Genomic DNA, 25,429 nt, shown 5'->3' on the forward strand with positions numbered 1-25,429 from the left:
TTCCGGTCAGGGTGTATACGCTCCAGGACAATTGGGAAATCCAGGAAAGACCCGGGAAGTTTTTCATCCAGAAGAAAACAGGAAAAAATCTGGCAATTTTTTAGAATTCCAGGAATTTTTCATTGTTTTAGTTTTGAGTTACATTTTTTGTAATTTTGACTGATAAGAATTGATACTGTAACAAAGAATTTTAATTTAGTCTCCTACTGCAGAATAATACTGCAGCAAAAAAAAACATAAACAGGAGAAGACATCAATATAAAACTTAACTTGCAAAGAAAATGTGCCATTTACAACAACAAAACAGTGCACACACAAGCATCTGCTGACAGCAAAATGTGTCAAAATCTTTGGGACGAAGACTATGCAATACTTTGTAACAACAAACTGCTTTCAATGAATGTGGCGTCACAACTGTTTGAATTAGGTTTATTTGAGCAGGTGCCATCGGGTTCCTGTGCATGCACTGAGCTGAAGTTGTGTATGAGCAGGGCTGCCTCCTGCTTCTTTAAGTGTGGCTGTTAAATGCGTAAGCAGTAGCTGCAAGCAGCCGGATGCTACCCGGAAAATTTTTTCTGGTGCACCCAAACTTCCAGATTCTCGCATTCAGGGAGCAATCTGTTGCAGTGGAGAGTCGTCTTCACGTAACCTGTCTTTAGATTTTATGATTTTGCTGTTCTCTCTTTGTTTACAACTCTCATGCCAGATGAAAGTAAATGGATTTCTGTGGATGGGAGCTATCAAATGAATTAAAATACATTCGCATAGTTACAGAAGGCTAAAATATGGTATTAGTTCCAGTTTTCTGGTTTCATCTTATTTCCACATTTCTGGCGATCAAACATTAATTGCTTGCAGAGCAATGAAGTTATTTTTGTCAGTTTGCTAAAGAAATTTGGCTTTTATTAAACTTTTCCATGGAGGCAGTAAATTTGTTTGAAGTGAAGTGTTTCATTCCACACTATTAGCTAACTTCAACTGTTCGCTGAATTTCAAGTACGTATTTTCATCTTCTTGTTTGTAAAGCATTATGCCATAATAAAGTACCAAAATGAGACAATACATTACTGGTATGCCAAGAAAATTGGCTACTGGAAAATCACACTGTAAAAAATCTTAGTAGGATTTGACATATCTGCCTTCCATGAAACACAATGTTTTTTGATCACAAGACATGTTTCAAAACTTGCCTGGTACCTCCACTAGGCTCGTTATTTCTTAATTTGTGTTGTTTACATCTTAAAGTTACAGAATGCTTGCCATTCTTCAATAAATTATAGACTGGGAGCTCACCATGTTTTATCATCATAACTCGTCACAAGGCTTTATATTTACTCCTGGAGTAGAGTATAAACTGCCAATTGTACAGTTTCTTGGCTTCACAAGTAACCTAGTTCTGCCAATTTATAGTTTCTTGGCTTTACAGGTAACCTAGTTAATTTTTATACAGTTTGAAAAGGTCATGAAAAGCTTGTTGTTCTTAGTTCTAGTGTATAGAAACAACTATTGTTATTTATGTATTTTATTTTTGCAAGAAATTTGCATTCCTTCTTACTAGCATTTTGCAATTCTGTGTGCACATAAATTTGATTAAAAACACTATGGAAAAAAAAAAACTATGTTAAAGTTACCATATAGCAAAATATTAGGGTACTTTGAATTGTTAAGTCTAGTTTTGAAGTGAATATTGTTCCAAGAACTGATTTGTAATTTTGCATTCCTTATTTGGATAGGATGTATAAAACAATTGTCCTTAGTACAAATATTCTGTATTTCCTCTTCGAACATCATGCCCCACTGCTGCACGTGGTGATGTGATAGACATGAAATTACAAACAGAAATCAGCGAAAGGTGTATGAGCAGAACAAGCACAAAACACAGGCTGCCTGCGTAATTTTAGCTGTGCATATGCAGCAATGCCTGTCATCTGGTGCTCTTTGGCAACTGCTCAAACCAACCTATTTCTAACAGGTTGTGGGGAAAATATTGTGAGTGGTGATCTGAGAAGTGTTACTTTCAAAACAAATTTTCTTTTATCCAAGATGAATTATGTTACATGTAAGATTGTGCGATGAATTTCTTAAATGACAGAGCATTTGACTTTCATTCAGAACTTGACACTTTGAGGACCAGTCAATTAAAAAATATTTCAGCCTAAAAGACCAGACATTTATGTCATCATTTAAAATTTTACTGGCACATTTGTGTTTAATACATTGTAAAGGTAAAGGATAAGACATGGAAAAAAACAGTATTATATGTGAAAGCTTAGCTTTTTTTCCTGTACTGTATGTATATTGATTTAAGCCATGAACTTTTCCTATTTGTGTGTTCACACTACTTAATAGTGATGTTGGTATCAGCTGACAACATAATGTGCCATATGCTCTGAATATCTGCTGTCATTTGCTGGTGGGATAAGGTGACATAAGCTATGATTGGCTGACAGAAGTGCACCACAATCTCAATTTCAGTGTTTCGAAAACTAGCCCACTGAGTTTGATGAAATTTGTATTTATACTTTTGTAATGTGAAAATATGCAGTGTACATGTTGCTGCGCATCAAAGATCTTTCCAAAATGCATTTTTTTTTTTTTTTTTTTTTTTTTTTTTTTTTTTTTTTTTTTTTTTTTTACTGGGATTCAGTTCCTAAAATGTGGAAAGTTCTACACTTGTGTATAAAACCTTTACCTTTTAAAGGATAGATAAGTTTTATATGTCTGAGGGAAAGTATGCTGTCACTTACCACAAAGAAAGTGTATTTTCACCTGGGGAAAATGTGTTTTTTCACCTGGGAAAAAGAGTATTTTTAACTGGGAAATCTGGGAAATTTTTTTGTTCCTTGTTCGCATACACATCCCATGTGATGTCTAGTTGCAGGTGTATGTTTTCTTTGTCATACCTCATGTAGGTGAATTTATTTTCTGAGGGTACCTATTTCTTTCATGTATAATAAACAGTGGAAGAATGCATGATATGAAGTAAGTGTAATATTATCACTAACATAAATTTTAAGTTTACCCAATACAAAAATGACCCTTGCTGTTTTTGTGTGTATAAAATTTGAATGTGTCTCCCAAGTTAATCTTGAACCAAGGTGAATACCAAGGAGCTCTGCTGATTTAGTATCTCTTTCTATATTACATAGACTAAATAGAATATTTATTGTTTTGTCAGGTTTGATTCTTCACTCATTGATTTCAAACCAGTCATTAAATACTCGTAATTGTTCTTCACTTCGTGATTTTAATTTGTCTAAGTCCTTCTTGGTATTGTAAAAGTAGTGTCATCTGCACAAAGTGATCCTATAAGGATTCTGCTTTTCCAGATTTAAGTATAGAACCCCAAAAAGAGTGATGATATAATCAGAAATGAACTAAATGTATGCACTGTAGAAGAAGAGTCAGAAGAAAATAGAAGTTGAATGGAACATCTACAAACAATGGATAATGAAAAATTACCAGTAAAAATAAAGAAATAGGAACCAAAAGGAAAATGAGAGCCGGGAAGACTGAGGAAAATATGGGAATCGTAGCTTGTAATACACAGCGTAAAATGGAAAGTAAAGAAGAGATGAGGAAGTAGAAGAAAAAGTAGTTGTTCAACTTTGTTATGAAAATAGATTCAAGTAATATGTGTCACTTAAAATCCAAAGAAAAGTGTGGAGTGGTCATATAACACTAAGAATGTTGATACATGCTCTGTTGTAGTATAAAGTGAAGTGCTAGCAGATCAGTAAGATTTTAATCCTTGTCATTACATGTGGAAGTGTGTTAAATGAGGCTTTACAGTACCCCACAAATTGTTATTATTTTTTTAGTATATCTCATGAAAATAAGTATTTCTTGATTTCAGAACTCTGATTGTCCAGCTGTAGTTAGTGCTTCAGATACTGATACTGAAGGAAACCAAGGGATAACTGCTGCTCTAGACAGTGTGAAGGACGATGTAAGTATATTTTATGTTTGGATTGTGAAAGCAGTTGCTGTTCTCTTACATTGTGCAAAAATGTGGAGGTGTGAGATCTGTTGTTAAACTAACATATTATACTAAGGTTTTTATGGAAATAAGCTGAAACAATGAAATGTTCAATCATTATACAATCATTTGAAGCTTAGTGATGTAGTAGTTACTTTACTTAACACCTGTAAACCTTTCGAAAAAGGGGAGGGGAGTTTAATTCATATTTTGCTGTGAAGAATGACCCTTTATTCTAAGGTTAACACCACTAAACATAAAACAATGTGGAAGACTAATTGATATACCCCATTTCAGGAATCTGAGACTTCCTTTGTGAAAGAAGAAACAATAGTAGACTACACAGTAGATCCAGATGACTCGGTAAGAATTCAATATATATATACACTATGTGATCAAAAGTATCCGAACACCTGGCTGAAAATGACTTACAAGTTCCTGGCACCCTCCATTGGTAATGCTGGAATGCAGTATGGTGTTGGCCCACCCTCAGCCTTGATGACAGCTTCCACTCTCACAGACATATGTTCAATCAGGTGCTGGAAGGTTTCATGGGGAATGGCAACCCATTCTTCATGGAGTGCTGCACTGTGGAGAGGTATAAATGTCACTCAGTGAGGCTTGGCATGAAGTCGTCGTTCCAAACATCCCAGAGGTGTTCTATAGGATTCAGGTAATGACTCTGTGCAAGCCAGTCCATTACAGGGACTTTATGTTGTGTAACCACTGTGCCATAGGCCGTGCATTATGAACAGTTGCTCGATCATGTTGAAAGATGCAATTGCCATCCTCGAATTGCTCTTCAACAGTGAGAAGGAAGAACACGCTTAAAACATCAATGTAGGCCTGTGTTGTGATAGTGCCATGCAAAAAAACAAGGGGTGCAATCCCACGACACGACAACACCATAACCCTACCACCTCTGAATTTTACTGTTGGCACTACACACACTGGCAGATTATGTTCGCAGAGCATTCGCCATACCCACACCCTGCCATCGGATTGCCACATAGTGTACCATGATTCATCATTCCACGCAACATTTTTCCACAGTTCAATTGTCCAAGGTTTACGCTCCTCACACCATGCAAGCCGTCATTTGGAATTTACCAGTGTGATGTGTGGCTTATGAGCAGCCGCTCGACCATGAAATCCAAGTTTTCTCACTTCCCACCTAACTGTCATAGTACTTGCAGTGGATCCTGATGCAATTTGGAATTCCTGTGTGATGGTCTGGATAAATGCCTGCCTGTTACACATTACGAATCTCTTCAACTGTCAGCGGTTTGTGTCAGTCAACTAATGAGGTCGGCCTATATGTTTTTTTGCTGTACATGTCCCTTCATGTTTACACTTCACTATCACATTGGAAACAGTGGACCTAGGGTTGTTTAGGAGTGTGGAAATCTTTCACAAAGATTTATGACAAAAGTGACACCCAATCACCTGACCACGTTCAAAGTCCATGAGTTCCACGGAGTGCCCCATTCTGCTTTCTCACAATATCTAATGACTACTGAGGTCGCTGATATGGACTACCTGGCAGTAGGTGGCATCACAATGCACCTAATATGAAAAATTTACGTTTGTGGTGGTGTCCAGATACTTTGATCACATATGGTATATATACACTGATTTTTAGTTTTATTACATCATTAGTCATTACTTAATATGTTCCATATGCCTTTTGCATTATGAGCCATGCTGTGCTAACAGATAGAAACATTTGTTGTTAGAGGCTTGAATTTTCTACAGTGTAGAAATAGGTTCAAATGCCAATGTGGTTTTTCTTGCATATTATGAAAAAATACATTTTAATTGATACAACACACTAGAGATATCTTGAAAATACATTATTTCTGGTTCATGCAAAAGTGGCAGAAAATGTGACATAGCATTTAAAACTGTTACTGTAGTGGAGTTAATTGGAAATGGGTTATTTTTGACTGATGTCACATGTAGGCCATCATTTATTTGTGTGGGAAGTTAAGTCATTTTTAGGTTGTACTAGAAAATCAACATTGAAGAAAAAATCAGGATCCAATCACAATATTAAAATACCTTTCAGTTATCAAGATTATTAAACTTATGCCCACATATTTATGACATGTTTACATGGGAATGGTAAAACTGACAAATCTGTTTACATTTTGCAAAAAAATGATACTTTCACATTAAATTACTAAAAATACTACTTTTGCATTGTTTACTTGAGATAGTCATTTCTCTAGTTACAGAAAATTGTTACCTATAAGCTATAACAAGATACTTTCTGAGAAACTTTCTCCTGACCCTGATGTAAGTTAAAAGAATACTGCATGTATGAAAACAGTGTAACAAACCCTGTATAAATGAAACTTCCATTGCCGAAGTGCTATTTAAAGAAAAAAAAAACTATAATTTGTTGTCCGAAGTCTACTTTTACGCTGTTTCTTATCATAGAATCTTGACGTAATGAAAATGCAAGGGAAAATATCTTCAATCCACTCCGGAGAATAATGGATACTGTACAGTGGTCATATTGTGGTTTCACTGTTGAAGTCATTTTAACTTGTGGTCTTCCCTTTGAATAAAATTATGGTTTTTCTCTTTTCCTGGTTATGGCAAATAAGGACTGACAATAATCTGCTAACATGCTGCAGTTCCACCACCCTACAAACCACTTTTCCATTACTGCAATGTCTTGTTGAAAGCATTCCCCATGTTCATCACTTATATCCCCCAAAGTTTGAGGTGGGCAAAGTCTAGATGAAAATCAAGCAAATGTAATTTTGGTGCCATATGGCACTTCATATGTTGGAAACATGTGATCATGTTATTCACAATCTCTTTATAGTCATCAGATTTGTGGTTTCCAATAAATTGCATACACACTGACTTGAAGGCATTCCCTGTACCTTTTTCAGTCTCACTTAATGAGTTGGCAAAATCTGTATCTTGCATAAGCTGTCGTACTTGGTGGCTAAAAAATACTCCCTCTTTAATCTTTGCATTGCTTTTAGTGGGGAGTCTTTCTTCCCAGATTTACAAAAGCTTTCCCTTCTCTGTCCAGCGTCTTCGCAAATGTCTGTGTTAACCACATTTTAATATACAGATGTAGGAGATCTACATCTTCAGAGTTTACTAACGATTTATATGACATACTCCTCTTACCCGGAATGTAGATATTTCACTTAGCCTGCTCTTTACGTAAGTAATGTTCTTTGTTGTTGTGGCTGCTCCACTCACACAGAAAGCAACAGTACTTCATATAACCTGGTTGCATACCAGTTGATAATCCTGTTACTTTCAGATCTGCACACAGTTTCCAGTTATACATATCATAGTATAAGTAACTGAGTAAAACTCGCAAAGTTTCATAAGTCTCTTTCATGTTAATCGAGTATCGGACTGGAACTGAGAGATATTTCTTACTATTATGGAGGAGGACTGCCTTTGAATTTGATCTTGAGGAATCAGTAAAGTGTCTCCATTCTTTAGGGTTGTGAATGTGACACAGTGTTCCAAACAAATGGCTGATGCCACTGCTGTACAAAAACCCATTGGAGGAAAAGGAAAAGGTTGTTTCAAACACATTCTGACACCTACAATATGAAGTCACTTTAACTCTCTGAATGAGCAAATTCCATCCTTGTAGTCACGAAGTCAGTAACTCAGGGTGTGCCTGTGACAGAGTCAAGTCCCAACAGAGTTCATTAAGTTCTCCCGGTATAATGTGATGTGGTGATGTTGATTGTGGTGGCAAATACTCTTGATCTGGAACAACATGTGTTACACTGGTTGCTGCTGCTGTTTTGTTCCCACTGTTATTGGATAACATCTCTATAAGTTGTTCATCAATGGTCCAATCACTTGGTGGCATAGGAGATGGAGAAGCATCATGAGGAACTGTCTTCACGGCTGAGGGCAGGTTTGTATATAGTTTTGATTTTGCAGTTTATACTTTCACCTTGGTCAAGCAAAAGTAGCAGTCATTGTCTTCTGTTTGCAGCATGTTTTGTTACCATAAATGACACTGATGTTCAAGAACCCTGCAACGACTAACACAAGTTGCTTGCACATGTGTCACAACAAAGATAAGGAGGAAAGGCCTTACCTTGGTCCCCAACTGTGCAGCCAAAACCCTATTTTAACACTTTTTGGTGGACAGACGCAAAAAACAGTAAAATGTAGGAAAGTATAAAGTACAAGGAAGCATAGGAAATACAACAAATGAAAATGAGTAAATTGGTCGTACTGTCATTCTCTTTATGTCATTCAGAATATTAAATTAAAACAATTTAAATTTTGTCTATTTAAAATATCTGAAGAAGTTGTTTTTGTTTCCTTCTAACAGCAGTTAGCTCTGCTTGTCTCTCCACACTATACAAAGCATCAGTCACAAAAGCAGTGGTCAAGTGCTGACACACACACACACACACACACACACACACACACACACACACACACACAAACGTACGTGGGTTTTGGGTTTCCCTCTTCATTCTGATCGTGTCCAACGGTGTAAATTAAAATGATATTCATGTTCTAATGTGAGACTTATTATTGATAATCATTGTAAAATTAAGTAAATAAAACTTGAAACACAGTATTGTGTAAAACACTAAAGTTGGCAGTTTTCATAAATGGAGAACAGTTGGCAGGAAATCTACAGCTTATTGCCAACAAGGAGGTCACTTGGCTCGGGTATGTCGTGGGTGAGAAAATGGACAGACACTGTCGTCATGTTATGGGGCATCTTGAGGAGGAATGTGTATGTCTGACATCAAGTCATACCAACCTAAGACTGCCAGCATAGTACAGATTAGCATATTTCATGCAGAGGTAACGACTGTTTGCGAAAGCCTATTATAGAGACAGCTATCTTCAAAAGCAGTGTTTATTTGTGTAAAGGATTGTGAAATTAAATTAAAGCTCTTGTAATGCAACACAAGGAGCAGAAGAATAGTTCCTACTAGAGTCACTATCGTCAGATCATGTGTGTCATTAAGGCAGTGACTTAGCACACTTTCCCACCCTTCCAAACATTGCTAACCTACGATACTGGCAGCCTTGACTCAACACGCTGACAATGAAAATCTTTCTTACCACACTACATTACATGATCAGTAACTTTGTGTATAGTCTGCATTTTCTGCTTTGTTCCAAGCAGTATTGCTCGTCTGTATGGGACCCTTACCAGTTCGGTCTGATTCAAGAGATTGAGAAGGTCCAAAGAAGAGCAGCAAGATTCGTGACTGGTACATTTAGCCATCTCGAGAGCATTACAAATCTCATAGAAAGTTTGAAGTGGGATACATACAACATGCTAAACGGAAGGGGCTGCTCACTAAATTCCAAAATTCGATCTTCACTGAGGATGTAGAGCATATATTATTACCACCAACTTTCAAATCGTGCAATGATCACCATTCAAAGATAAGGGAAATAGGGAAATTAATGATCTGCGAGTGGAACAGAGGGGGGGGGGGGGGGGCTGACTCTGAGAAGGAATATAATGCACTTTTAGCAGAACTCTGCATAAAAATTGATGTCAAAGGAAACTTAAAATGCGGGAAATGTAACATGGATTCATTAATGATGGGAAAGCATTTTATTGAGAGAATAGGACTTCTGTTGGGACCGACAAAACTGAATATAAAAAAAGAGGAAAACGTAAAATGCGGCAACATAAAAATGAGTTTTTACTGTAGTACACCTTCTTAATTGCATGAGTAAGTTATGACTTTGGCTCTTTACTCTATATTCCCCACATGTGTAACAAAGATATTGAGGTTATTTACACATATCTGGATATTTTGTCCAGAAGTTTCTGACAGAATACACTCATATATCACACTCTTGACATATGCATAACATGCGATACAATAGTGACTGCCATTACAATACAGCACCAATACTCTTTTGTCAAAACTGCATGAAAACTCACCATGTGGTAGCACAAGGCAAAATTGTGACTCCTTTTATGATAGCTGACACAGAGATCAGAATAAAATAGAGAAGAAAGTTCCTGAGTTGCATGTGAATTGAAACTTATTCCAATTAAATTAAAGAATATTTCTATAACAGAGAAAAGAAATCAATATCCAGAGGAAACTGTACATGATGGAGAAAAACTGAAAATCAAATATGAATTCAGCATATGACAGTTGTCAGTGATCACCTATCTTCATGCAGAGGGCAAAAAGTGTGTTGTGCAGTGCTTACAGTGGTTCCTATGGCCGCATTGAAAGGAAAAGTACCTGTGAAACTGTTTGTTTTCATTCAGTGGCCCAGGCATTTTCCCAGCAAGTGATCTGCGCTGGAAAAACCATTAAGGGATCAGTACCATCATGCAGCATCTCAAGGATATTAAAGTGTTTCTTTGTGAGGAATTGTACAACCATCATTTAGCATGTATACTTAGCTGTATCACTAAGCATTCAGCCTATTTTTGATATCATAAGTGACCTGTACCATGTTAAGCGGTTGTTCATAGTATTTTGTTCAATCTGTGCAGTTTCCAGCTGGTTAGTGAGCCCAGTCATAGAGGTAGAGATGTTCAAACTCTGTTCAGTGATAATTTACAAACTTTAAAAAGCATCCTATACATAATTCTAATCCAATACAACACCAAGCCAGCTATGTATGTGGGAGAGATATCTGTTCTTGCCTGATGTTATCCTCATGAGATTAAGAGCAGTACCCAGCTGTTGTAGCAGTCATCCTATTGCTGGATTTTGTCAGTATAGACAAGGATTCCATATATCCAAAAATGTGTCGTCAGTAGGAAATAAAATTTCAGTTTTAGATTTACTGGATATTTTGCCATGCAGCTGCTGGTAATTGATTACTGTAGAATATTATCCAACAGATGATGATGATGTTAGGTTTGTGGGGCACTCAATTGCGCGCTCATCAGTGCCTGTACAAAGTCCCAATTTTTTCATAGTCCGATTTTTTTCACAGTCCAATGTAGTCACTGTCATGGATGATGATGATGATGATGATGATGATGATGATGATGAAATGACGAGGACAACACAAACACTCCATCCCCGGGCAGAGAAAACCCCCAACCCAGGAATCGAACCTGGTTATTCAACAGAGAAAATTTATACAGATGACCACCTAATTCCACTAATTAATTGTTGTGACTTGGCAAGACAGCCAAGCCACTATGCGAGGAAGCCGAAAGGCACGCGTTTAAGCTCACGCAGGCTGGCGTGAGGTCTGGAATAGTTAAGGGAATTTATAGTAGCAAAGAACGTAGCTGATGGAATACTTAACTTTAATTCATAATTGGTGAACATCGGTCTGACAGTACATGCATCACAAGATAAATAGCAAATGATAATGGCGCCTTGCTAGGTCGTAGCAAATGACGTAGCTGAAGGCTATGCTAACTATCGTCTCTTCAAATAGGAGTGTAATTTGTCAGTGAACCATCGCTAGCAAAGTCGGCTGTCCAACTGGGCGAGTGCTAGGACGTGTCTCTAGACCTGCCGTGTGGCGGCGCTCGGTCTGCAATCACTGACAGTGGCGACACGCGGGTCCGACTTATACTAGCGGACTGCAGCCGATTTGAAGGCTACCACCTAGCAAGTGTTGTGTCTGGCGGTGACACCACATTCCTCCCCTGCAAATCGGCGTACAGTTGTATTATAAGGCTTCCGCCCGCCATGGGGAGGACCCCATGTTGACGTATGCGACGAGGTGGGGAGCCTAACAACAGGCGAGGCTGTGCCACTCGCGCCCTGCCATTCGGTCCGAGGGGAGCTAGGAAACGCCTGAAAACCTAGTCCAGGGTGCACGCCAACATGCAGTGTATGCGCCCGTAGAGAGACAGGAGGTGCCGAAGGGTCGACCTCCATCGAGCCAGAGCACCCGACGGGCGAAGACGACAGATGGTCCGGAGCGGGCAAGAGTTCCATTGAACATGTCCTTTTTTATTACAGAAAAAGCAAATAGCTTGGCGTGATGGGCAATTCTCACATGAATGTCTGGTAGCACACCACAGGCATGATTTCACTGCATATGCATGCTGGTGCGGGACACGTGGCTGAGAGCCAGGCGGCTTTGGCACGGCCGGGCGCAAGGACTGTTTACTGTTCCGTGCAGCTCGCCCGGGGGGCCGGTTAACGTGACACACAGGTGGCGTAGTTTCAAATGATTCCTGAGCAAAGTCAAGTGTGTCCTGCCGATCCAATATGTCCATCACTTGTTGAAGGGAGGAATTGACTAGTTTCAAAATCTTTTCCCGTATACGAACATCAGAAACGTTCTGTGCAATTGCATCACGCACCATAGTATCTGAATAAGGGAGTCCACATTGACACTCAAAAGCATTATCCCTAGTAAGGCCTTGCAAGGTTGCAACCCACTCCCGATTAGTCTGACCGGCCGTACGTTTTGTACGAAAGTAGGTATACCTTTTTGCAACTACATTGACTGTTTCTTTGAAATATGCGTCTAATGCAGACAAAATTTCGTCGTAGGACAGAGTTGCTACGTCGCGTCGGGGAAAAAATTTCACTATCACACGGTACGTCTGGACGCCTACTGATGCTAACAAAAAAGGCTGCCGCTCATTACCTTGAATTCTGTAGGCAGCGAGATGGAATCCAAATTGGCGTGACCACTCCGTCCAGCTTTCCAGTGCCGCATCAAAAGGATGAAAAGGTGGTGCAACTGTGTGTTGTGGCTGCGGTAGCGATGGAGCGGCGGCTGCCGCATCATGTTGCAGTGCACGTTGACCCTGGATGAGCTGTCCAAGGGCATTCAGTAAGGCCTGCGTCTGCTGATTCTGTAAGCGATAAAATTCGGACAGTACATCTGGAGATTGTGGCGAAGCCATGACACAAGTAAATTTGGGCAAACTCAAGACGAACGCAAAATCCTCGTCGTCAAACTATTGAGGCTTGGCAAGACAGCCAAGCCACTATGCGAGGAAGCCGAAAGGCACGCGTTTAAGCTCACGCAGGCTGGCGTGAGGTCTGGAATAGTTAAGGAAATTTATAGTAGCAAAGAACGTAGCTGATGGAATACTGAACTTTAATTCATAATTGGTGAACATCGGTCTGACGGTACATGCATCACAAGATAAATAGCAAATGATAATGGCGCCTTGCTAGGTCGTAGCAAATGACGTAGCTGAAGGCTATGCTAACTGTCGTCTCGGCAAATGGGAGCGTAATTTGTCAGTGAACCATCGCTAGCAAAGTACGCTGTCCAACTGGGCGAGTGCTAGGAAGTGTGTCTAGACCTGCCATGTGGCGGCGCTCGGTCTGCAATCGCTGACAGTGGCGACACGCGGGTCCGACATATACTAGCGGACCGCGGCCGATTTAAAGGCTACCACCTAGCAAGTGTGGTGTCTGGCAGTGACACCACATTAATAACTGTTGAATGTGAAAGTTAGATATAGTTTTTAAATTGCACATTGCACTAAAATCTAGTTTTTATCTGATATGTGGCATTGACAGTCCTTTCATTTTATTTTGTATGTTATTTTGGGATACCAGTGTATCATACACACTCAGTCATAAAACACATCATTAAATTAAGTGAAGAATAAATAAATTTAATAATGATTAAATAAATTTAAAAATGAGAACAGTGTATCTGTACACATTCAGATTGAGGTGTTTCGTAGATTCCCTAAATCACTTAAGGCAGGGACGGTTCCTTCGAAAATGGCACGGCCGATTTCCCACCCAATTTTCCCCAACTGGAGCTCATACTCAATATTTAATGACCTCATTTTTCAATAGGATGTTAAATCCTAAATTTCCTTCCCTCTTTCACATCACGATTGATTGGCCTCCTTGTCATGAGACATCATTTTAAGATTAGTTTTATCTAAACCTCAAGTGACTAAGCCTATTAAAGAAAGTTAAATGTGTCATCAACCCGATGCTTGGTTTAAACTGCACAGTAATTTACTAGGCATGCTTGTGTTGGAGGTGGTATGTCCTTGCATTCTTCCTTACCCAATCAATGCCATGGGGAGCTGCAGTTTAATGTGGGGTTTGAACTGTGAAGCACTTTACTATTCTGTGTATACAAATCATTTCCAGAGGTGAAATAACTGAAAAATGACATAAAAACATTGTAAGATTCACTGGAGTTTGAACCTCAGAACTTTATATTTGTAGTCTGACACCTAAACCATTTAATCACTGAGCCATGGTGATCCTAATTACAGTTTTATGAATCTTAGATATTTTTGCAGAGAGTAGGAGTTTGTTAAGGAAAGAGCTGTGAAACTAAACTTCAAAATATGTCGATTACTACTGACTGTTTTCAGTTCTCCTGGAAACTGAAAATGTTTGCTTAAGAATAATGTCTACTTTTCTGAACGAAACACTTTAATATACTCTGCAGCTACTGAGCTTTGTCTTTATGGAAACAGCTGTTCCTTGCAAACAAGTGTATTCTGTTAACAACAAAAGGCATGAAATATTAGGTTCACTGCACTGTCTCAGTATATAAATTTCCAGCTTATTAAATAGTGCTGTACTGCTGTTTCTGAGTTAATATTGCATATGACATATGACAGTGTGTATCAGTGGGTAAGTGTCAGACACATACAAAGGTCCATAGTTGGTCCAAGAACTTTTTTCTCTCAGTTACTGCTCCTGTCACCTCTGTCAGTGAGTATCATGTGTGGAAAATGTAAATTGTCAGAAGTTAAACTGTATGCCCCCCAACACTGCCTGGATAATTCTGTTCAAAGGTTGAAAGAATTTGAGGGGACCATGCCTAATAAAGTACTGAGGTCTTCAAACTAATATTCGGACTGTTCACAGCTTTACTGTGATGTAGGCAGTGTGCTTATCATCCTAAAGTACTGTTTATACCATAAATAGGTTTCCCCCTTATGTTTTCATATAATTTGTTCAGCAGCAGTGAAATTTGACGAAGTTAGCTGTAGTCAAGGCAGATTAAGATGATCTGTGACAGTTGGAAAGTCCTGGGTGTGGTGGTTTCCCACCTCAACCAGTCACATAATTCAATTATGTGAACATCTCTTTGGTAATGCCTCAGTGTTGTCGCAGCTCTATAGGAGGCTAACTCCAGCTGTTTGCGAGTCACAGTTGGAAGCTGAAAACAGCACTGCTAGCTGTCGGGGATCTTCTTATGCTGTCTCAGCTGTAGTTCCATACTTAAAACTGTGTGAAGAAAAGTTTCTTGATTATTATTTCATCATTGTGTGTAAAAATATGTTACAGATTTCTGTGCATATCTCCTTGTCATGTATTGGCTGTATTGAGGCTCCATTGCAGGTCAATGGTATAAAAAAAGTGCACTGCAAATATTCTGCACTAGGTTTTAATCTGAACTTATTGCGTTGATAAATGGCAAACAGACTTAATGTGTTTTTTGGAGGAAATACGACTATAACAATAATAACTTATTTCCATCTGCTTTCTCTGATTTTGAAAAAGTTTATCAGTGGATATGGAATCAATACTTACGGTATGAGGAACTGATTTGGGTTGTTATGGTAGCAAAATTATTGTACCTGAACTTCTGAAGAATGTTATTATAGTGTTCCCAAATATGTAGAATAGCATCATCTGCAAATAATATTGTTTCATGATGAAGGCTACTTCCAATTTATGAAACTCTTCACTCAAAAAATAATTTTTGTGTTTTTTTAATATAGTGCACACTCTAATAATCTTTAAACTTGTAAACCTTCCACTTTATTGTTTGTGGGTGCTATGTACACTAGTACATATTTCAGTTACTAAAACAAAGCCGGCCGGTGTGGCCGTGCGGTTCTAGGCGCTTCAGTCTGGAACCGCGTGACCGCTACGGTTGCAGGTTCGAATCCTGCCTCGGGCATGGATGTGTGTGGTGTCCTTAGATTCGTTGGGTTTAACTAGTTCTAAGTTCTAGGGGACTGATGACCACAGATGTTAAGTCCCATAGTGCTCAGAGCCATTTGAACTAAAACAATTTCTTATTGTGCGGGATGTGATATTTCTACAGCCAGGAAAAGTGGCACTGTGCCTAGAAGTTAACAATGCATTGTCAGATATTGCAGGAAGTTCTGCATTTCAGGGGCATGCATCTCCTGTACAGCATTGTGAAATATCTGCAGTCGAAGAGAAGGAAGAAGATAGTATTGATACTGAGGAACATGACTTGGTTAGTATTTTTAGTATAATATTTATTGATGTATTTATTTTGAGGTTAGTTACATGGCTGCATTGCTGAAAGTTGTGTTTACTTTGATTTTCAATTTCTGTGTTGTTTCAAGTAACAATCCTAATAACAGGAATGGTTTTGTTTAATAGGAGCTGTAACCCCGTTATGTAGCATTGTTGTTGTTGGACTATCCATCACTCAGAAATTAGCTAAATCTTAAAGATGAGCCAGTAATGTGTTAGTCTATTGAACTATGTATTTAAACTTAGCTGCTATATGTTGCATATTATTTCTTTCCTGTGATCCTTTATGTAGATCAGGAACAATAGAGGGCCTATAACGTTTCCTTGGGGAATGCCAGATATTACTACTGTTTTACTTGATGACTCTCTGTCAGTTATTATGAACTTCGGCCTTTCTGACAGGAAATCACAAGTCCAGTCACACAACTGAGATTATACTTCATAGACACACAATTTAATTACAAGTCGCTTGTGAGGAGGGGTGTCAAAAACTTTCTGGAAATCTGAAAATGTGGAATCAATTTAAGAATGATATTTTCTAAAGCCTTGTTGGTTATTTGTCAGTAAGTCGTTTCCTTTGAGGTGACTCATAATGCTCGAGCACAGTATGTATTCAAAAATCGTACTGCTAATCCACATTAGTGATATGGATCTGTAATTCAATGGATTACTCCTTTTTCCTTTCTTGGTGTTAGTTTCACTTGTGCAACTTTCCAGTGGCAGAGTACAGATCTGTCTATGAGTGAGTGGTTGTATATGATTGCTAAGTACAGAGCTATTGTATCAGCATACTCTGAAAGAAATCGGAGTGGTGTACAATCTGTACATGAAGCCTTGCCTTTCTCAAGTGTTTTAACCTGGTTCACTACACCAAGGATATATACTTTTAAGTTATTAATGTTGGCAGTTGTTCTTGGTTTCGAATTCTGAGATATTTACTTCATCATGTGAAGGAATTTTGGAAAACCATGTTTAGTAACTCAGCTCAAAGCATAAATGGTTGCAAAAACATACTTGACCTCTGCAACAGATAATCCCAACCAAATAAGGAGCATCTTGACAGATACAGGAATTAGTGACTGCAAGGTAGTTGTAGCTAAACTGAACAGTCAAACCTACCAAAAATAAATGCAAAATATATCTATTTAAAAAAGCAGATAAAAATTCACTTAAAACTTCCTTCCTTAAGACAGTCTGTATTATTGTTGACAGAATAACCTGTAGAATCAACTGTGGTCCTTCAGTACAGAGCTGAGGGGAGGATCTTAATCAAAGGCTCAGACGATTCTGCAACTGTATAAGTTGCAGGTTCTTCGACTTGTGCCATAGGGTTCTGGATTTCAAGATTACATTAAACAGGTCAGGAGTCCACTACATGCAGGAAATGGCTACACAGTTCTGAACATAGCTTTTCCAAAAATTGTCTGCAGCAGCTAATGTGATAACTCACATGCAGTGGAAATATTTTATCCCTTATAACTACGTACAGGTCTGATCTTATCAACATTGTCAGTATAGAGACAGGGATTAGTTAACTTAATGTCATCATTGTGACTATGGCTGCTAAACTTAATAACTGCATCAAGAAGGCTAGGAGAGTATTTATGCTAGAAAGAGCAGATAAGCAGTTGTTAGGATCATACATAGACAATGCATGGACATAATTTAGTTCCAGTATGATGGATGTAGACAAATTATGGCCAATGTTTAAACTCATTGCAGATCATGCTCTGGAGAAGTATGTGCTGAGTACGTGGATTAAGGACTGAAAAGACCCACCATAGTTTAATAACAAAATTTGGAAAAATCAAGGAAGCAGAAATTTTGGTACTTTTGGTTCAAGAAAATTAGTAGAAATTCATGCAGAAGGATGTACAGTCATATCATCATTTGACCATCACACAGACCTCAGTATGGAGACCATAGTAATAGTCATCCCCAGCAGTAAGAACCAACTGAAAGATTTGAAAACAAATAGGTCGACAGGTCCAGATGGAATTCCAGTGCTTATTTACAGTGTGTGCTCTTCAGAGTTAGCTCCTTACCTAGCTTGGATTTATTGCAAATTTCTTGTCTAGCACAAAGTTCTAAGCAACTGGAAAAAGTGGGGGTGACTCCTGTATATAAGGTCAAAAGAATGATCTTATAAAATTACATACCAATATCCTTAACATCAGTTTACTCCAGAATTCTTGAACTTATTCTAAATCTGAATATAATAAATTTCCTGAATATAATAAATTTCCATGTGGCAGAAAAACTTACGTCTGCAGATCAGCAGCGATTGAGAGACCATCGCTCTTGCAAATTTCAATTTGACACTTTATCACGTAACACACTGCAAACCATGGATGAAGGGTAACAGGTACATTCCATGTTTCTGGAGTTCCAGAAATCGTTTGTCATAGTGCCCCACAGCAGACTTTAATTAATGTCTGAGCATCTGGAATAGGTTCACAGATATGTGAGGAGCTTGAAGTCCCTTCAAATACACTCCTGGAAATTGAAATAAGAACACCGTGAATTCATTGTCCCAGGAAGGGGAAACTTTATTGACACATTCCTGGGGTCAGATACATCACATGATCACACTGACAGAACCACAGGCACATAGACACAGGCAACAGAGCATGCACAATGTCGGCACTAGTACAGTGTATATCCACCTTTCGCAGCAATGCAGGCTGCTATTCTCCCATGGAGACGATCGTAGAGATGCTGGACGTAGTCCTGTGGAGCGGCTTGCCATGCCATTTCCACCTGGCGCCTCAGTTGGACCAACGTTCGTGCTGGACGTGCAGACCGCGTGAGACGACGTTTCATCCAGTCCCAAACATGCTCAATGGAGGACAGATCCGGAGATCTTGCTGGCCAGGGTAGTTGACTTACACCTTGTAGAGCACGTTGGGTGGCACGGGATACATGCGGACGTGCATTGTCCTGTTGGAACAGCAAGTTCCCTTGCCGGTCTAGGAATGGTAGAACGATGGGTTCGATGACGGTTTGGATGTACCGTGCACTATTCAGTGTCCCCTCGACGATCACCAGTGGTGTACGGCCAGTGTAGGAGATCGCTCCCCACACCATGATGCCGGGTGTTGGCCCTGTGTGCCTCGGTCGTATGCAGTCCTGATTGTGGCGCTCACCTGCACGGCGCCAAACACGCATACGACCATCATTGGCACCAAGGCAGAAGCGACTCTCATCGCTGAAGACGACATGTCTCCATTCGTCCCTCCATTCACGCCTGTCGCGACACCACTGGAGGCAGGCTGCACGATGTTGGGGCGTGAGCGGAAGACGGCCTAACGGTGTGCGGGACCGTAGCCCAGCTTCATGGAGATGGTTGCGAATGGTCCTCGCCGATACCCCAGGAGCAACAGTGTCCCTAATTTGCTGGGAAGCGGCGGTGCGGTCCCCTACGGCACTGTGTAGGATCCTACGGTCTTGGCGTGCATCCGTGCGTCGCTGCGGTCCGGTCCCAGGTCGGCGGTACGTCCACCCGGCCTCCCGCATGCCCACTATATGCCCTCGCTCAAAGTCCGTCAACTGCACATACGGTTCATGTCCACGCTGTCGCGGCATGCTACCAGTGTTAAAGACTGCGATGGAGCTCCGTATGCCACGGCAAACTGGCTGACACTGACGGCGGCGGTGCACAAATGCTGTGCAGCTAGCGCCATTCGACGGCCAACACCGCGGTTCCTGGTGTGTCCGCTGTGCCGTGCGTGTGATCATTGCTTGTACAGCCCTCTCACAGTGTCCGGAGCAAGTATGGTGGGTCTGACACACCGGTATCAATGTGTTCTTTTTTCCATTTCCAGGAGTGTAATAAAATCAAGTAAGTTGTCCTGGGTGACGAGTGTTCATCAGAGACAAAGACATTGTTAGGGGTGTCCTAGGGCAGTACGATTGGACTACTCATGTTCTCTGTGTACATAAATTGCGTGAACAGCAATCTGTAATCTGTTTGCTGAAGATGCCGTAGTGTATCATTGTTGAGTGACTGTGGGAGGCTATGGGATGACTTAGATAGAATTTCTATTTGATGTAATGAATGCCACCATATTCTAATTGTAGAAAAAAGTATGTTTATGCAGGTGAGTAGGAAGAATAAACTTGTAATTTTCACATAGAACGTCGGTAGTGTGCTGCTTGACAGTTACGTCTAAGTGTAATGTTGCGAATCAATACAAGATGGAACTAGCATGTAAGGTCAGTTATAGGGAAGGCAAATGGTTGGCTTTGGTTTATTGAGAGAATATTAGGAATGTGTAGCCCATCTACAAAGAAGACAGCATATGGGATATTAATGTGACCCATTATTCAGTACTGCTTGAGTGTTTGAAATCCCCTCCAGTTCAGATTAAAGGAAGAAATTGAAGCAATTCAGAGGTTGCTACTAGATTTGTTACTGGTAGATTTGATCAACATACAAGTATTACTGAGATGTTTTGTGTACTCAAATGGGAATTCCTTGAGGGAAGACGATGTTGTTTTTGCAAAACACTATTGAGAAAATTTAGGTAACAAACATTTGCAGCTGACTGCAGATCATATCGTTAGCTATCAATATACATTGTGTGTTTAGTTTCTGCATGTGTGTGACAATGCTGCTGCACTACACTGTTGACACAGGTACTTCATGGGCTGATGGTGGCTCAATTATAACTGGGGAACAGAACCCTGTGAGAGGAAATGAAAACTCTCCATGTGAGTCAATCTACGGGAAGCAGACTGGCCAAAACCATGTGTACGCATGTACAGTTATAAACTCAGCATGCGAGTGATGACTGAACAGTCTACAACAATACTTGACATGAAGTGCAAGGCGAGATATGTGGTGGTTGAAATCAGTGTAAGCACTTTCCCACCCGGCTTACTGCCACTCACTGGTAAACACTTCTGTCAATGTATATGCCCATACTATGTGTCGCGTGCAACCTATATAGTAGATATTTGCACAGTTCTGCTGTGCTGCCCACACCAGGACTTCTGCCTCCATCACAATGTCCACTGGTAGGGTACTTTTCTAAGAACTGTAAAGACAAGATGAGAAACATTAGGGCTCATACGGAGGCATGTAAACAGTCATTTTTTCCTCCATTTCATTTGAGAATGGAACAGGAAAGGAAGGGGAAAGGTATGTTGGTAGCAGGTACATCCTGCCATGCACTGTGGGTGACTTGTGGAGAATGTGTATAAATTCAGGTGCAGATGCAGGTGTGGATGTGGATGTATTGCACTTCCTGTTCATAATTTCATCCTAAGTAATGTGAAACTCAGTATTTCAGTGTCCAAGTGGGCCACTGAGTTTCAAATTGTCCAACAAAAGGAATCTGGAAATCAAACTGAAGATAGTGTGAATTATGTCTCATGTTGTAATACTAATCCTTGTGTATTGAGTATGATGCATATACACTGAAGTGCAAGAGAAACTGGTATAGACATGCGCATTCAAATACAGAGATATGTGAACAGGCAGATTGTGGCGTTACAGTCAGTAGTGCCTATATAAGACAACAAGTGTCTGGCGCAGCTGTTAGATTGGTTACTGCTGCTACAATGGCAGGTTATCAACATTTAAGTGAGTTTAAACCTGGTGTTATAGCCGGTGCACATGCAATGGGACGCAGCATCTCCGAGGTAACGATGAAGCGAGGATTTCCAGTAAGACCATTTCACGAGTGTACTGTGAATATCGGGAATCCGGTAAACCATCAAATCTCTGACATTGCTGCAGCTGGAAAAAGATCCTGCAAGACTGGAACCAATGACAACTGAAGAGAATCATTCAATGTGATAGAAGTGCAGCCCTTCTGAAAATTGCTGCAGATGTCAGTGCTGGGCCATCAACATTTGTGAACCATTCAACAAAACGTCATTGATACGGGCTTTTGGAATGGTTCAAATGGCTCTGAGCACTATGGGACTCAACTGCTGTGGTCATCAGTCCCCTAGAACTTAGAACTACTTAAACCTAACTAACCTAAGGACATCACACACACCCATTCCCGAGGCAGGATTCGAACCTGCGACTGTAGCAGCAGTGCGGCTTCAGACTGGAGCGCCGAGAACCGCACGGCCACCGCGGCCGGTGGGCTTTTGGAGCCGAAGCCCATTCGTGTACCCTTGATGACAGCATGACACAAGGCTTTATGCCTTGCCTGAGCTAGTCAACACAGACATTGGACTGGTGATGACTAGGAACATGTTGCCTGGTCGGACAAGTCATGTTTCAAATTGTAATGAGCAGATGGACGTGTAAAGGTATGGAGACAACCTCATGAATCCATGGACCCTGCATGCCAGCAGGGGACTGTTCAAGATGAAAGAGGCTCTATAATGGTGTGCAGTGTGTGAAGTTGGAGTGATATGGGACCCCTGATAAGACTAGATATGACTCAGACAGGTGAAATGTACATAAGCACACTGCCTGATCACCTGCATCCATTCGTGTCCATTGTGCGTTCTGATGGACTTGAGCAATTCCAGCAGAACAATGTGACACCCCACATGTCCAGAATCGCTAAAGAGCGGCTCCAAGTGAATTTGAACACTTCCGCTGGCCATCAAACTCCCCAGACATAGACATTATTGAGCATATCTGGGATGCCTTGCAACATACTGTTCAGAAGAGACCTCCACCCTCTCGTACTCTTATAAGTTTATGGACAGCCCTGCAGGATTCATGGTGTCAATTTCCTCCAGCACTACATCAGACATTAGTTGAGTCCATGCCCCGTCATGTTGCGGCTCTTCTGCATGCTTACAGGAGCCCTACACGATATTAGGCAGGTGTATCAGTTTCTTTGGTTCTTCAGTGTAATTTTGGAAGACTACAGTATATAGCTGTGTACATAGAGAACTGTGTTATGTCTTTATTTCAGACTTCTGATTACACAACTGAAATTTCCAGTTTCAAAAGAGATATTAACATAAGCCCTGAAGAAGCTTCCTTGTCTCACTTGTCTCATGAAGCTGAAGACAACCTTGTAAGTATTTCCACTGTTTATTAATTAAGGTAGCACACGTTACCTTATTATATGTTTCACCAGTTAATAACCATGGAATCTTCCTTATAGAATAAAACCCATTTTTTCAATAAGCTCTTTAGTAACTGTTATCCTGCAATTCAGCTAGTGGAGCCAGAAACTGTAAAAATGGTGTGTGTGTGTGTGTGTGTGTGTGTGTGTGTGTGTGTGTGTGTGTGTGTGTGAGAGAGAGAGAGAGAGAGAGAGAGAGAGAGAGAGAGAGAGAGGGGGGGGGGGAATATGGGAGAGATGGGTAAGGGGAGATACTAGCTTCTGGAGTGTGGTTGTTGATTGTTGTGTGTGAAGAGAAAGGTTAAGGTGAGCTAAGTCATGCACATTTGAAGTTTTTAACATCTTTACTTCCATTACTTAAGATCGTATTTAGGTAGCCATACTTTAGCAGTGTTTGAGATTATCAAATGGAGGATTGTATTTAGAACCTTTGGTCCACAGGTGGACCAGTGCCACAACCGAGGTCCTAGGAGAAAAATAGACATTCAGTGTGTTTGGCCAGTGTATTATTTGGTGTGTCATTCATTATTATATCTGTCTATGCTGTCCGACATGAAGGATTTGAACTGATCACAAGTGCATTTCGAAGCAGTACTATTCACATTCTAATTGTTAACTTTACAAGATTCCACTTATTTTTCAACAGTAACTCTTTATGGTACAACAGATCATATGGGCATTACCTGTAGCTCACGTATTTGCATTCTATACTGTGACACCCTCAATTATATAATCATCACAGCATTGTGTTTCAATAAACAATGGAACTCCCTGGGATTTACAGTATGAAAGTATGTATTGGGCAAGATGTAACACAGAATGAGATTTTTAGCAAGATTGAAAGTGGGTCAGCTTGTCTTTTCACAGGTGCAATAAAATTTTAGTTTTGGTGTTTTATAAAAGTCATTTACTGAAAATATGGTAATGGAAAGGTATAGTAGAATGTAAACAATTTAGGAGTAAAAGTTGTATGATGCACAGTTTTCAATCTTGTCTATTGGGCTGTCAACGACTCAGTGTTCTGCTGTCTGATGGGATTATATACTGAAAGTTGTTTTTGTAATGTATTCTTATAATACACTGCTCAACATAAGAAGAAAGAAATGGAAATTAGAACATTTTCTGTGCAGTGATAGGGGAAGAATTCTTGATTATCATTAGTGTTCTCAAAGCTGGTGCATGTTAGGAATAACTGCAAAAGCAGAGTCCACTCATGAAGAGATCTGATTGAACTTATCATGGATTCAGTTTATATCTACTCTTTTTCATGCTGCATAAAATGACAATACCCTTACTGTCCAAAAGTATTGGCCACATTGAAATTGGTATCTGCAAACTGTACCTAAAGATACATGTGAATCAATGCCTGCAAAGAGTTTGCATACTATGTCTGAATTGATACAAATTTTTTGAAGTGTTCACGAAACTGTGTAACTCTACAGTGACCAATGCTAGAAGTATCAGTCTCCACACTAGCTATAGAAAAATGATAGTATTAACTATAACTTTGTGTATAGCCTCCAGGCCATCCAAGAACAACTTTTAGTTTTTCCACTCAGTTGCACAGCAGTTGACGCCTTTATTGCATTGCATCAGCAGTTTAGAGATTCCAGTATTGAGTGTGGTGGTTTGGTCATAGAACAACTACCACATACCTGATTTCAGAGGAGAATGTCTGGCCACCCATGAATTTCAGTGGACTGAACACGTAATCAGAAGTGTCAAGATCTGAATTATGTGGTATTTCCTCTGGATCCTTCCAGAATGACTACAGTTCTATTTGCCAAGTGAGACTAGACAGTGTCAAAAAGAAAAACTGCAACTACTTCGAGAATTATGCTTAACTGTTTCTTAGTGACAACTTACAGAAATGTGAGTGTGAAGCATTGGTGGTAACAGGTTTTGGTGTGTAATTGAGTGAGGAAGGTCCTCATAAGTCCCAAAATACTGTAAAAACAGCTTCCTAATGGATGGCATATGGTGGAATCTCTTTACAGGTGACTTAAGATGTTCACACACCATGCTCTTCTGTTTGAATTCTGGTGTGAAATTCAAGACTCTCAGTTCAGACTCTATCATCGAAAAACTTTTCACTGCCAGAGTAATATTGTAAATGTAGTAGTGATGATGTGATTCTATTGACCTTATAATTATAATAACCTGTCAATTATAATCACCCTTTTGCATATCTTCCAGCATTTTAGTCACATAAAATCTTCCATTATACCCATGAAATGCGAACT

At 39.9% G+C, this 25,429-nt stretch overlaps 1 protein-coding gene across 9 annotated transcripts in view; it reads left to right on the forward strand.

Moving 5' to 3' along the window:
- The window catches only part of LOC126183366 (uncharacterized), a 505,494-nt gene that overhangs the window by 345,860 nt on the left and 134,205 nt on the right, over positions 1-25,429 (forward strand). For 7 of the 9 annotated variants that reach the window (XM_049925289.1, XM_049925286.1, XM_049925287.1 and 4 more), the window contains exons 22-25: positions 3,857-3,949; positions 4,277-4,342; positions 16,031-16,117; positions 23,031-23,135. In XM_049925289.1, the coding sequence (XP_049781246.1) occupies positions 3,857-3,949; positions 4,277-4,342; positions 16,031-16,117; positions 23,031-23,135 (351 nt within the window). The remainder of the gene's footprint in view (positions 1-3,856; positions 3,950-4,276; positions 4,343-16,030; positions 16,118-23,030; positions 23,136-25,429) is intronic. The other 2 variants (XM_049925290.1, XM_049925294.1) reach the window with 2 other exon arrangements.

The sequence above is a fragment of the Schistocerca cancellata genome, chromosome 4 (genome assembly GCF_023864275.1).
Source record: "Schistocerca cancellata isolate TAMUIC-IGC-003103 chromosome 4, iqSchCanc2.1, whole genome shotgun sequence".
In the NCBI taxonomy this organism is placed as follows: domain Eukaryota; kingdom Metazoa; phylum Arthropoda; class Insecta; order Orthoptera; family Acrididae; genus Schistocerca; species Schistocerca cancellata.